At 37.6% G+C, this 13,143-nt stretch overlaps 2 protein-coding genes across 2 annotated transcripts; one reads left to right on the top strand and one right to left on the bottom strand.

The window, feature by feature from the left end:
* The first annotated feature begins 1,508 nt into the window (after nt 1-1,508).
* cldni (claudin i) lies at nt 1,509-5,155 on the top strand. The gene is made up of 3 exons (XM_010769456.1): nt 1,509-1,675; nt 3,078-3,210; nt 3,855-5,155. Exons 2-3 carry the CDS (start codon nt 3,079-3,081, stop codon nt 4,356-4,358), a joined length of 636 nt encoding a protein of 211 aa, XP_010767758.1. The 5' UTR covers nt 1,509-1,675; nt 3,078; the 3' UTR covers nt 4,359-5,155.
* Nucleotides 5,156-5,203: 48 nt separating this feature from the next.
* On the bottom strand, nt 5,204-12,785 carry coro1a (coronin, actin binding protein, 1A). The gene is made up of 11 exons (XM_010769446.1): nt 12,680-12,785; nt 11,286-11,489; nt 9,794-9,916; nt 9,528-9,657; nt 8,272-8,453; nt 7,577-7,696; nt 6,915-7,019; nt 6,679-6,824; nt 6,507-6,564; nt 6,193-6,408; nt 5,204-5,543 (listed from the first exon to the last, which is right to left on the bottom strand). The coding sequence occupies exons 2-11, from the start codon at nt 11,481-11,483 to the stop codon at nt 5,442-5,444; spliced, it is 1,380 nt and encodes a 459-aa protein (XP_010767748.1). The 5' UTR covers nt 11,484-11,489; nt 12,680-12,785; the 3' UTR covers nt 5,204-5,441.
* Between the last annotated feature and the right edge of the window lie 358 nt (nt 12,786-13,143).

Genomic DNA, 13,143 nt, shown 5'->3' on the forward strand with positions numbered 1-13,143 from the left:
ATCTTGACTAAAATACATTTGTGTGTGCTTGAACAGTGTCATTTGGGTTTGTGTTGATGGATCCCATAAAGGCTCCTATGACATTTACAATGTTACATCATTTTTTTTTTTAAAAAGATCACTGCTTCCTGGTCATGTTACATTATCTGCTAGTTAGTTAATACATTTAGCAGAAAGTAGAAAGTCACGATCAATCATGGGTTTCATTAGCATATGTTTCCTGACTGTCTAGCTGGTTTAAAAGTTGGTTACACATTTTTTTCAGCTCAGTTTACAGTGGAAGGGAAAGTGAACGGATGTATGTACATTTATTAAAATACTAATTGCAGGTAGTTGTGCTTAATTTGAGCGTTTCTATTTTTGTAATAATAAAGCAATATTGTAATTCATTATATTATAACCTTCTGTAATGTAATAAGGGGCTATATTATTGGGTATTTTTGCATTGTAAGTACTTTAATAGTTTTATTTAATCTAGCTACTAACACTTCTATAACCTAAGTAACATATTTGAATACAAGACACTTACTTGAAATGGAGCTTATTTAGTGTGTGATATTGTAGAGAAAAAAGTGGCACAGGAAGTCAAACTGGAGTCTTAGCAAATTCAATTGTGGGTTGAAATTGCAAATAGTTAGCAGAAAGTGCTCCTCATTGTTGCTGACATTTGATGTTATTATTTTTAAATTACAATTAAGTCTGCTCTTAGATGAATATTAAAGTTGAAACAGCATCTACTTTAATTCAGTTAATATGAAAGTGAAATGTGAATTATTTGTGAGTTTGATTGCTCTGACTTTTTATATAGAGAATAATATATAGTCTGTCTCTCTGCATCACTGAACCCTTTTTGAAACTAAAATCTAAATTGGTCTCTAGATTATGCAAATCAAAACTATGCGTGTTAGTTTCAATTTGTCTGAGTGTTTCTTTATTTGTTGATAAAGTCTAACCATCTAAAGTTACACAACATTCCTTTTTGTGTCGTTATGATCCATGAAGCCTCTCGCACAAATCTTGCGCAAAATTCCTAAACCCACTCTGTGTCAGTGTCTCAGTTTCCTAAATTTGTCTCCTTATTCATCATCACAGTTTCGACAGAGGTAGGTGTATGGGGGTGGAGAATCTAGGGCGTGCAGGTATGGAAGTGTGAGCGCCTTTGTCTGGGAGCAGAAAGACATTTTCAGCCTTTAGATGACTCAGTTCCGTTTTTCTTCGTATACAACGCATGATGTTTACAATCACAATGAGTCACTCACTTTCATCAATAATCACAGCAACATCTCTGTATATCTTTGTATACATTTTGAAAAAAAGATAACTGATGCTATCACAACATTGTTTTTCATAGGGACTCTGAGGTGTATCCACAGCAGTGTGCCATAGCAGAAAGAAGGTGGAAAAAGAGAGGGAAACATGCATATAGGACAAGTCCAGTCTGGTTTTGAGGTCTTTCCCTCCTGTGCACTCCCTTGTTGGAGTATAACCCCACCCTACCCCTTACATTCCTCTACAAATACCCCATATTATCACACAGTCTCTGCACAACACTAGTACTGTACATCAGAAAACAGCCTCTTCAAAACAACTCACACAGGAAGAAAGGAAGAATCTCAACAAACACTTCATCATTTTTGAAGTTTTCGAATCAAGTCTAGCGGACAACTAATATAAGGTATGCATCTTTTTTCTATCTTTTTCATTCTCATGGAAAGCCTGGGCTTTGAAGGTATATGATTCTGCAAAAGCTTGACAAGAAAGAAGATGAAAGGATTGGTTAGGGATTTGTTGAATGTCCTGGCATTTGCACCAGTAAATCATGAAAAGTGCAAATATAAAGCTGTAAGGGAGGAAAATCAGAAAGTATAAAAGGCTCAGCAGCATTTTCGTGTTTTTTCAAAATAACTGTTTTGTTTTGTATTTATCTTTGATTTGATAACACTACTCATGCGTCACTTAATTTTAATAAAAATTTTTAGTTAAAATATATGTAATTCTGAGATACTTGAAGTAAGATATTTATATTTATGTCCTGGTCTAAAACCATCCCAAGTTTTCTCATCTGACTGGAATCAATTCTGTTTAAAAAAATCTATCGGAATTATTTGTTTGGTAAAAGTGAATGGTCATCTTTGGGAATAATGAGACATTCACATTTAAAGAAAATCTGCCTTTTATTAGTGTTTTCCTATGCTTAAGGATTATTTGAATTGTCTGTATGGATGAAGAACAAAGGGAAGGCTTTGAATGTGTTTAACCTATCTTAAATTATTTTAAGCATATGTGTTTTTATTATTTAATCTAGTTTAAGCACTTGAATGTATGTACAATTTATTGTAAAGTAAGCTTTAGTTACTTATTTTGTTTAACATTTCGAGATATCAAAATATACCAATTATTAAAACAAAAACATTCAAACTTATTCAACATTTTAAATAAAATATATTTATAATGTTAAAGATCCCCTTAGTTTTAATCAAAATTACTAAATTAACTGCTTAATTTTTCAGGCTAAGAATTTGCATCGTTCATCATAGTTACCTGTCTTGTGTGTGTTCAGTTCTTTCTACCTTTTTACTCTAATTTAATTTGCATGAAGTTGAATTGTAAACTGAGCCGAAAATAAATCAGTGAGAAAGATTTTCCAGGTAAGGAGATTTGAGGGAGTGGTTCCACAATTCCTAGGAAGAGATGTAGAAGTCCAGGACCTGTCAGGACTTGAAGGAGTTTTAAAACATAGCCCTGAGCAACACAATCCTTTGAGGGCCTGTCAGAGAGATTGGATGTTTGTGTGTCTATGTGATCACAAAACCCCCATACAGATCACTGGTAACACCAGAGCAACAACAGATAAAACTAATCATATGAACAACTAACAAAAATAAACATATTTCAAAGCCTTTAAGAGGAAAGAAAAGTAGAACATCTTAGACCTTGGGAAAGCCAATTAAAGAAGGTATCCTCCTATGATATCTGGGTATGCAACGTTATTGAGAGACAATACCAAAAACTAACCAGAAATATTTTGATAAGGCTGAATTACTTCCCTTGTGCATTTTTTTATTGTACTTTTACAGAATGGGATCTGCTGGAGTCCATATTGTGTGTGTGGCCCTCGGGGTCTTGGGCTTGATCGGGACCATCGTATGCTGCGCTGTCCCACGCTGGAGGGTGTCCTCTTTCACGGGATCCAACATCGTGACTGCACAGGTAATGAAAAGGGAAGAAAATATTTAAGTATGGCAGGGATGTAAAATCAACATATAAATCCCCAGATAAATCCAATAACACTGGATTAAAAGCTAAAACCAGAACCACCATTTCTAAAATTAAAAAGATTTGTGATACAACTTTCTGTGCAACACACAAGATTAAGCCACATTTTGAATTAAAATCTGATCATATATACACATGATCATAGTCCTGGTGAGTCATGAGTGTTTAAATAAAGTAAAAACCTAAGAATGTTTATTTTAACTGTCACTTTAATTGTTGAAGTCATGGATATTTATTATAAAGAAGATTTAAAATCAGGGGGTTTCAACTTTAACATTGAATCGTATGATATGAGCTCATCATGTTTTGTTTAAAAATGCTTAATCTTTTGAAAAATGTAGAATGAAAACTTCCATATTTCCCTTTGGATTGTTGAGTAGAAGTGTAAAGCAGCATAAACTGGAAGAACGCATATATAGATGTTAGTTACTTTCCACCAATGGACATACAGTAAATGATTATGTCTCAAATGACTGACCTCTTTCTGTGTGTGTGTGTGTGTGTGTGTGTGTGTGTGTGTGTGTGTGTGTGTGTGTGTGTGTGTGTGTGTGTGTGTGCGTGCGTGTGCGTGTGAGCAGAGCACTCAAGGGGGCCTGTGGAAAAACTGTGTGGTGCAGAGTACCGGCCAGCAGCAGTGCAAGAACTACGACTCCCTGCTGGTCCTGCCCTCTGACCTGCAGGCCTCCCGTGCCATGACCATCATCGCCTGCATGTTGAGCAGCCTCTGCATCCTGATGCTCTTCTGTGGGGCCGACTTCACCACCTGCATAGAGAACGAAGCTGTCAAGCCCAAGATCGGCCTGGTGTCTGGGATTGGCATGATTCTGTCGGGCCTTTTGGTGATCATCGCTGTCAGCTGGTCCGCCCACAATATTGTGCGGGATTTCAACGACCCCATGGTCCATGCTAACCAGAAGAAGGAGCTCGGAGCATGTATCTTTGTGGGTTGGGGGGCCGGCGTGCTGCTCCTTCTGGCCGGAGGTCTGCTCTGCTGCTTCAGCAGGCCCAACTCTGGCTCCGGTGGAACCGCCAAGTACTACAGCAACAGCGCTGCCTCTGCCCCCAATAAAAACTACGTGTAGTAGATCCTTTATAAAAGGGACTGGTGTTAGACAGATAATATGTGAGGTGGATTTAGTTGGTGAAAGACTGGCGAACAACAAAGTAGATTACATAAGGGGTTGTTTTGGGAAATCTGAACAAATGTAAATATTGAAACCAATTTTTTTCTTTCACAGTCATAGTTATGCTGGTGATGTTTAAATCGTAGATCTGTTTTACTATAGGTGCTGGGTTGGGCATTAGCTAGTTGGAGGTACACGGAAAAACAAATGTTATACATGCTGTAAATTACACAGATTTTGCGATCCTAGAATAAGCTGTTGTATTTGGGTTGCTGTACAAAATAAATGATATTGATAATGATATTGTAGCTGAAAGATTTATGCATTTCCTTTATTTTTCTTGGAATATTTGACTTTCAAAGCTTCTTTAAAAAGAACCGCCCACGTGCAAATCTAAATGTGAGATTCGGAAAATGTAAAAAGAAAAATCATCTGATAAGCTAAACATGAAACTAATTGTCCAGCCTCTTAAGACAAATGCATTATTTGTATGTAGTTTGGATAAAACATTCTGATTATATTACATGTGTTATCATTTATATTACGTCTTCTTCTTTTCAATCTTGTTTTTATTATTCATATTCAGAAAAAGCTGCTGTACTTCCGTCAGCTTCAGGGAGCATCTGAGTCACTTGTTTCTCTAATTATATGACATTTCAATTTGCTCTGTACCATTTGCTATTTCTCATTTTGTATTTTTTCTCATTTTGTATGATGATGAATAAAAAGGATTACAATTTGGCATAATTCAAACATGTGTTTCATTTGCATATAATTTCACAACAAAAAAATTCGAAACAGTATTTTGAAAATACAGAGGATTTTATTTTAAACTAAAAGCATATATTAAAATAAGAATTTAAAAAGTTGATCAGACAAACCAAATAAACAAATTAAGCTTCATGCCAAAGAAGTTTCATTACACCTGTAGATTCAATATCTCCCTTTGTCTCACTGTAATCAGCCAATGGTCTTCCTTTGCTCCACTGTTTCTCTCTTGTCTTTTGCTTTTAATTTATTTTCCATGTTTATTAAACTCCTCTACTTTGATTCTCTCCAGCTCTCCAGTTCCTTCATACGGGTGGTCAGCTCCTCTATCGCTGCTTTCAGGTCTTTCACTTCCTTCCTCAAGGACTGAACCTCCTAAGAGACAGACGGACACAAAAAGAGTTAGGATGTGATGGTGAATGTTTGAATACACATTTATTGTAAGATTGGGTATGACCAGATTTGCTTTCTTGTTGCTGTTGATGATTTTCCAGCGCAATAAAAATGGTTAATGCACTATTCAGTATGCAGATCATTTACTTCTATAACAAAGTTAAAAAGATACTTAAGCACAAGTTAAGAAGATTTTAATAGTAGAGAAGAATTATCAGTAATGTACCTCAAGTATGAAAAGTAAAATAAGCATTACGCATGTGAGATACATTCCTATATGTATTGTGTTATTTAATCATAATAAACGTACATCCTAATGTGTAAGTAGGACATTGTGAAGCTTGTTTGAATTGATTTATACTTCATTACTTGTACCCACATGTATCTAAATGCACTATATTTAATGTTTAAGTTGACCATTGAATGACAAGACTGGTGACTAAAGCTTTGAAATCAATTTAATTTGAAATGAAGTTGAGTAGAAGTATAAAGTAGCATAACATGGAAATACTCAAGTAAAGTATGTTTTCAACTCGTTTCCTGATTAAGTTGACTTATTACGTTCCACCTCCACAACTTTAAACAGTGTGAACCCTAAATGTAAAAGGATGTTTGTCTTTAAATGTCTCACCCCGCTGTTATCTGGTTGGTTCCCAGCAGAAGTAGACGTGGTCTTCAGGAGACTCTTGTGAACTTTGAACTCCTTAGCTTTGGTGGTTGCTGTAAAGCCGTCCTTTAGAGAGATCAGGATGGGCTGACCATCTTTTCCCTGAAACCACTCATCAGCTTCCACTGAAGGCTCAGGACCGATGGTGTCCGGGTACAGATCTTCCTGGAACAGATCGGACTGCACAGGCACAGTGGGAAAGAGTTAAGAACAGAAAAACACAAAAAAAACCACAACAAGATTTTGACTGATAAAAGTACAAGTGGTGTATATTGTACCTTGCGTGGCACGGTCATGACAATGGGCTCACACTTCCTCTCGTGGAGTTTGTAGAACCTGGAGGAAGAAATGATTGATCATATTTTAGGTTGGTCTAAATTAAGATAATGTTTTCTGTTGAGGAAGTTGCCTCATGGTAACATAAACATTATAAACAAGTGATACATGTACCTGGTAATTTCACATTTGTTGACTTCCAGGCCCCTCTTGGGCATGCAGCCCATCCCCTTCTGGCTCTCCTTGCTGGTGTACATGGACAGGTAATGGACATAAGGGGCTTCATCTGTCACCTCAAAGTAACGGATACTGCTCTCCCCCTGGGAAAACAATATGTGAGTCAGCTGTGTGTGTGTCCTTGTGGTTGAGACAGACACAGAAAGACAGTCGTTTCAACATCTCATTCTAACCTTGCCACAGAGGTAGACGACGCCAGTGTCTGGGTCATAAAACGGCAGAAGGACGCCACTACCGGTGTCCAGTTCCTGCAGGCAAAGTGGCTCTGCAAAGTTCTTCTGTTAAACGAGAGTAAGACACAAAGAGTTGTACGTTTAATTATATGCAATGTAATATTATGTATTAAAAACGTCTGCTTGAGTATTTGCAGGTAAGCCAAGGACTTATTTGATTGAGCCTAATGTGGGATATTGCAAAGCAACAACGCCCTTAGCAATGTAAGCTGGCAGTTGTGAAACAGCAGTGTTGTAAATTCAGCTGTAAATAACAGATGAGTAATATTACTAACATTTAGAAATGAGCATTTAAAGTCCAACTGGGATATGATGACTTCCTAAAAACGTTTTGAGCTTCACTATTTTTTAGCATAATGTATGAGCAGAGCAGAACAGAAAGCTTTTTTCACATTCATCTTCTGAAATGAATCAAACAATAACTTTGCTTGCTGCAATGAATTTTGTATAAAAATTAATGATGTAGAGAAATAATAAGGATTATAAAATATGTCTTCAGGGGATCGGAATAACAATCATCGATCTCATTGAAGTGAAATGGATTTTGAGCCAAAGACAGAAAAGTCTGTAAGTGAGAGACTTTGGTTGACTGAAACACTCACCGGGTCCCACAGCGCCACCTGTCTCTCACTCATGCGACTGAATCCGGTCGTGAGGATCTTCCCATCGGACAAGAACACCGCCCTGACAGGCCTGGAGCCCTCATGAGTCTTCTCCTTCTCCTGGAGGTCAGAGGAGGAGCACAGTACAAGTTGATAGACAGAGCTATGGAAGTTGTGACACAGTTATTCATATTATACCAATTAGTCTATTGACAGAAAAATACACGACGCGTTGGTTGGTTCAAGCCTTTCAAATGTTCCTTTTCTTTCTTATATCTTTCTCTATCTTATACTGCACTGTAACTTTTATTTGTGTATTTTCTTTTAATGTTTAATTTATATATTTGCTTTTAATGACTGTTTTTAAGTGCCATTTTCTTAATGTCCTTCATTTTTGTAAAGCATTTTGAATTGCCTTGTTTTGAAAGGTGCTATATTAATAAACTTGCCTTATATTTTAGTAAACTTCATATCTTTAGAAAGTCTGATAAGCTGAAAACATAATTTATTTATGGAGGAAATGATTGTTAATCAAGAAAATGACCGGTAGATTAATCAGTAATGAAAGTAATCCATAGTTGCAGTCCTACTCATTACGACATGAGGTGAATATTACTCAAGATGTTGACAGATCATTTATTTAATGTAAATACATGTTTGGTCAATCTTAAGTGCAGAGTAACAGGAAAACCTACGAGGAGCAATGTGCCCTTGCGTGGGTCCAGCACCCGCATGGTCTTGTCTTTGCAGGTGGTGAGGATCTGGGAGCCGTCCTGGTTCCAGCAGGCGCTGTAGATGAGGTCAGGGTGAACGCTGTCGATCCTCACCACTGATTCCCCACGAGCCACGTTCCAGAGGATCACCACGTTATCACAGCCTGCAGGGACACACCAGCGACAGAAGTGCTTAATAAGACCACTGTGGGGCTTCACATTAGGTCAATACAGGGTTATTCAATTACGGTATAATTCAAATAAATTCCAGTATATTTGTAATATTGTGCCATATTTTATCATCCCAAACACTGTTTTGTCTTTTTCACTGACTTGCGATAGTGACTCAGCTTCAGCTAAAATAATGAAAGCTTTGGCATTGACCTCCCTAAAAGTTTCAGTGTTCTTTCCTGAAATATCCTCTGATACAAATAAGGTGACCTTTTGACATTTCTACAATAATAGCTGCCATGGCTACACAAAAAAACAAAGTTAAAATATAAAAATGTTTAAAAGTATTTAATGTATTTTTCTGATGGTTTGTTTTTGTTTTGTGCTAGCTGCCATTAATTAATTTACTTATCGTATATTAGCAGCGGTCAGAGCTCTATTATTATTCAATTATGTCTATCTAACATTAATATCCTGAATAAAATCAATTTCAACCACATTGCCCATGCCTAGGAGCTCTTAGCTGTTGGAAGGATTATTTAGCAGCAGTGTGTTGTGTTGAAGGAGTTCTGGTAATGATGCTAACTGAAGTTAGTGTCACCTAGACTGTTGATCAGTGTTCAGAGGGAACACAATGGGTGGAGGCTGTGATAACTTTCTGTTCAACAAAGGTGCAAGTCTAATTTATAAAAACATCTGTGACCACCCTGTTTCCTCATGCTAGGCATCTCCAAACTGCAGCATGTGCTTAGATGGACTTGCATGAACTCACATGTACATGCATTGAGCAATACAGGATGTGAGGCTTGTGCTACTGTCTGAAGCAGTACATGATGGAGCTGTGCTACGCTTAAAGGATACTTCCTCATTAAAATAACGTGTTTGAATATAAGTACTCTCCAAACAGCATCACTGCTATGAAATAGATGCTGGTTTTACATTTTTACATCTACAAACAGTTGCTTAAGCATAATGGATTAACATATACTGCTATAATTATGGAGGTCTCTGTCAGATCATGTAAGCACAGCTCCGATGGCAGGTGTTCCTATGATTTCAGCCGGTACCTGCACTCATCAGCACATTGTGGGCGGTGGGGTGCCAGCACAGGATGCCAACACGTTTGGAGTGACCATCCAGCCTGACAACAGGAGCTGTGAGTGGCGAGGTCAGGCCGCCATCCGGGATCTCCCAAATCTATTTTCCATGGAAACAATATAGACTCACATTACAGAGTAACATTACAACACAACATCATGTCATGAATAAATATCTGAAATACTTGAAGGATCAAACTTAAGACTCTGATACAATAGAGAGTAGTACTGCATACCATGACACTGCAGTCCTCAGAGCCACTGGCAATGATGTTGTCATTGTGAGGACAAAACTCAATGTCCAGGACCGGCCCTGTGTGTCCGCACACAGTGGGGTAGGACATGTCGATACGTCCTGTCTGCAGAGAGAGGAACATCAAGACAGATTGTAAAAGTGTACGTTAAAGCCAAGGGAATTAAAGGTCACACACAACTAGGATGGAGTAAAAAAACTTGATAATTTTGTCAAGGTGGTGGAACATAGTTGATAGTCAGCTGATACAAATAGCACAGCTATGCCTCCAATTACTTCTAATGTCTAGTAACTGGGTTAGAGAGGAGATCAGGGCCAAGGAGATAGAATCCCATTGCTCCTCTGCTCCTCTGTTTGTGGCCTAATCTGAGCTGCTGCCCCTCAAAACACCATGACTCATCCAGGGCAAATTAAATATTAAATGTATGTTTTATGTGTTTGACTGAAATGTCTGTAAAGACTTTTTAAGCGCTTTTTTCCGCATAATGTGTCAATCATATCTGGCTCCATTATGTGTCTGAGGTTGTTCTTTACCTAATTGATTTATTAATAGAAACCTTAACTCAAGTCATTGATCCTTAAGAAAGAATTAGACAAACATCATAGCAACAATATTAATTTCATAACAGAATGAGTATTCGACTTTAATTTCATGCCCACTGGCCCCTTAACACATTTTATCCCATGAGAATTTATACTACAGGAGAGATAAGCCCATGAATAATGTGTATTCTGCAGGGTTCTCTGGGTTATTTGAGTACTTTTACCATTGAATGTGTATTAGTTCCTTTTTGACTGTCATACCGGCCATAATATGAACGTATGATACAGTAACAATATGGCCTCAAAGGATTTTACTATAGCATTTTATCTCAATACATCCCAGCAGTATATAACACAAATGATTTAACAAATACAAATTAACATGAACTTGTCTTATTTGAATAAAATGGATGAATGGCTTGACGGACAAAACTTATTTTCTGAGAGCCCACAATCACATATAAAAACATTTTATACCCAACATCAATGAGTGTAAATTAAATGTAAATCCTTTTTAATGCATTTTGGGGAAACTGAAAGTAAGCTTTCAAGACTTTTTAAGACCTGCAGATACCTGACAGTAAGAAACGCGATGAAGAAAACCATATGAAAGAATAACTACGTTGAAGCCACATCCTGCCCTGACTGAGCTGACAACAAACTCCTAATATGGTGAAAACTTCTCAACAGCAGAGCGTGTGACGTGTAGAAAGACTCAAAGTCGGCATCAAACTTCCTTATTTAGCAGAATGTTTGAAGGTGACTGGCAAAATTGAAAATGTGTAATATAAGCATAAAAAAACACATCACACCATCTGACAACTGCATCTGAAATGTTTAACACATCCTTAAATGGTATTAAGAGAAGTACAAGTGTGAGATATTCGTTTTCTTATTTTCTTTGGCCAATGCAAGCATTTCCTGTGACCCACCTTGCTCAGGGGCAACACCATGAAGGCTCCTCCACCACTGGCATCCACAATCATGGCCACAAACTTTGGGTTTACGGAGCAGAAGTTGCTGTCCCACGTCATCTGAGAGATTCGGATGTCATCGTAGCATTGGTCATATTTCACAGCCTGGCCAAAGACGTGACGGAACTTACTGGACCTCACAACCTGCCTGGACATGGTGAACTGAACAGAAAGCAAGGGTTATTATGAGGACAGGCACAGAAGGAGAAGGGCAGATTTATATTTGCAGGAAACCTGTTGCAAAAATAGTCTCTTGCAGTGCAAACTATTGGTGTGCATTTCAAAATCACACCAAACGACCTCATTTCATTGCATGTAATACTAATGTCAAAAAGAGTTACCTTACCTGTGCTATTTCCTTTTATATTTACGCTTGTAGATTTCATGTAGAAATAAACTGACAGACACTAAACTGATGACAAAGATGAAGAACACGACAGAGGAAAGCTAAAAAAAAAAGAGGAAGCAAAGGCTTTCACAACTGCTTCCTCTAGTCTGTTTGTGACTGCTACTCTGTCCCATTATCACTTGTTAATTTGGAAGTCTGTGTTAGTTTTTATAATTGTTCATGCAGAAAGCAATTTTACAAAACAACAGCAGAAAGATAACAATACTCTTTACATGATTTAGGCTGCACGTTCTTTAAGCCTAAGAGTGTAACCCAAAGCTGCAGTTACACCACTTCCTTCAGAGGGAGCAACAAAACCACCAATCTTTCTTTTTTTTTGCTATATTTGACGTTCACATGATCATGCTCTCATCGATTTTCCCACAGGTGTTCATACTAATGCATATTTTAAAAAGTCACATACAAGAAATGTAGCCTTTGCTAGAGGAGGTATGTGTTAAGCATCAAATAATGCACCATCTAGTCAATACTAACTGTAAAACAAACAAAACTTGCATTATTTTGCAACAGAACCTCCATAAAATATACAGAATAGGTTTAGCTTTACCTCCATTTGTAGATTTTACTTCCTGAAATCTGCAGCCGCGCCTAAGCTCAGACTCAGAGGAGCACAACAGCTTTGCTGCATGGGCATCACAAGACCTCTCTAGCTCTCTGCACCTAATTTAATAATGCTTTATAGAGTGAATTGTAATTTTGTTAGGAGCCTAAATGCATGTCAATAACCTCTCTCTCTCTTTGTCTCTCTGTTGTGATGGAAACAATTCACTAGCTTGAAACAGCTGAACTCAGGCCATGAGGAACATGATGGTCAAATAAGCTAGATTCAAATCAACGACATTTTGTTATCGTAACCTGTTTTTGACCTATCATAGATAGATGAAACAATATCCCCACGGTTGTTTTGTACGTGTAAACAGTGTGACAGATGTTGCAGGCCTACCTGAGAGTCGTGTGGGAGCGATTCAGCTGAAGGAGTTTCGGCAGAGCACCAAACACCCTGCCACCAGAATGAGGACTTAGAGGAGACAGTAGGTTAAAGTACATTTCAAAAGGACATGGAGGAAGTGAGACTTTCAAATTAAGGTGGAAGTGGGAGGTGTCTTGCGTGACATTTTGGGGTTGAAAAGCCGAAGAAGGGGAAGATGGTGTACGTTTTATGAGATCATTTTGTAATATTATATCAAGAATTGTGAGAAAAATTTAGATGAGTCTGTTTCAGGTGTCAATAAAAGCAGAATCAGGACGGAATTACACAGAATCGCTATATTGCAAATGAGGGCTGACACCTGAGGAAAGGTTTGGATGAAGAAAAACTGAAATGTTGTACTCTTATTCATTAAATGTACTGAACCAAATGCCTATATCAAAGAACATGATAGTGTAGAGTATATTATAGTGGAGGCC

Source organism: Notothenia coriiceps, unplaced genomic scaffold (assembly GCF_000735185.1).
Source record: "Notothenia coriiceps isolate Sejong01 unplaced genomic scaffold, NC01 NC01_scaffold00000339, whole genome shotgun sequence".
NCBI classification, from domain to species: Eukaryota; Metazoa; Chordata; class Actinopteri; order Perciformes; family Nototheniidae; genus Notothenia; species Notothenia coriiceps.

Excerpts from the sequence above, each read along its gene's own strand:
- cldni (XM_010769456.1), top strand. The coding sequence starts at position 3,079 with ATGGGATCTGCTGGAGTCCATATTGTGTGTGTGGCCCTCGGGGTCTTG. Across the intron at positions 3,211-3,854 it reads CCAACATCGTGACTGCACAG|AGCACTCAAGGGGGCCTGTG; the intron begins GTAATGAAAAGG and ends GCGTGTGAGCAG.
- coro1a (XM_010769446.1), bottom strand. The coding sequence starts at position 11,483 with ATGTCCAGGCAGGTTGTGAGGTCCAGTAAGTTCCGTCACGTCTTTGGC. Across the intron at positions 7,697-8,271 it reads GCAAGGGCACATTGCTCCTC|GAGAAGGAGAAGACTCATGA; the intron begins GTAGGTTTTCCT and ends TCTGACCTCCAG. Across the intron at positions 5,544-6,192 it reads ACCAACCAGATAACAGCGGG|GAGGTTCAGTCCTTGAGGAA; the intron begins GTGAGACATTTA and ends TCTGTCTCTTAG.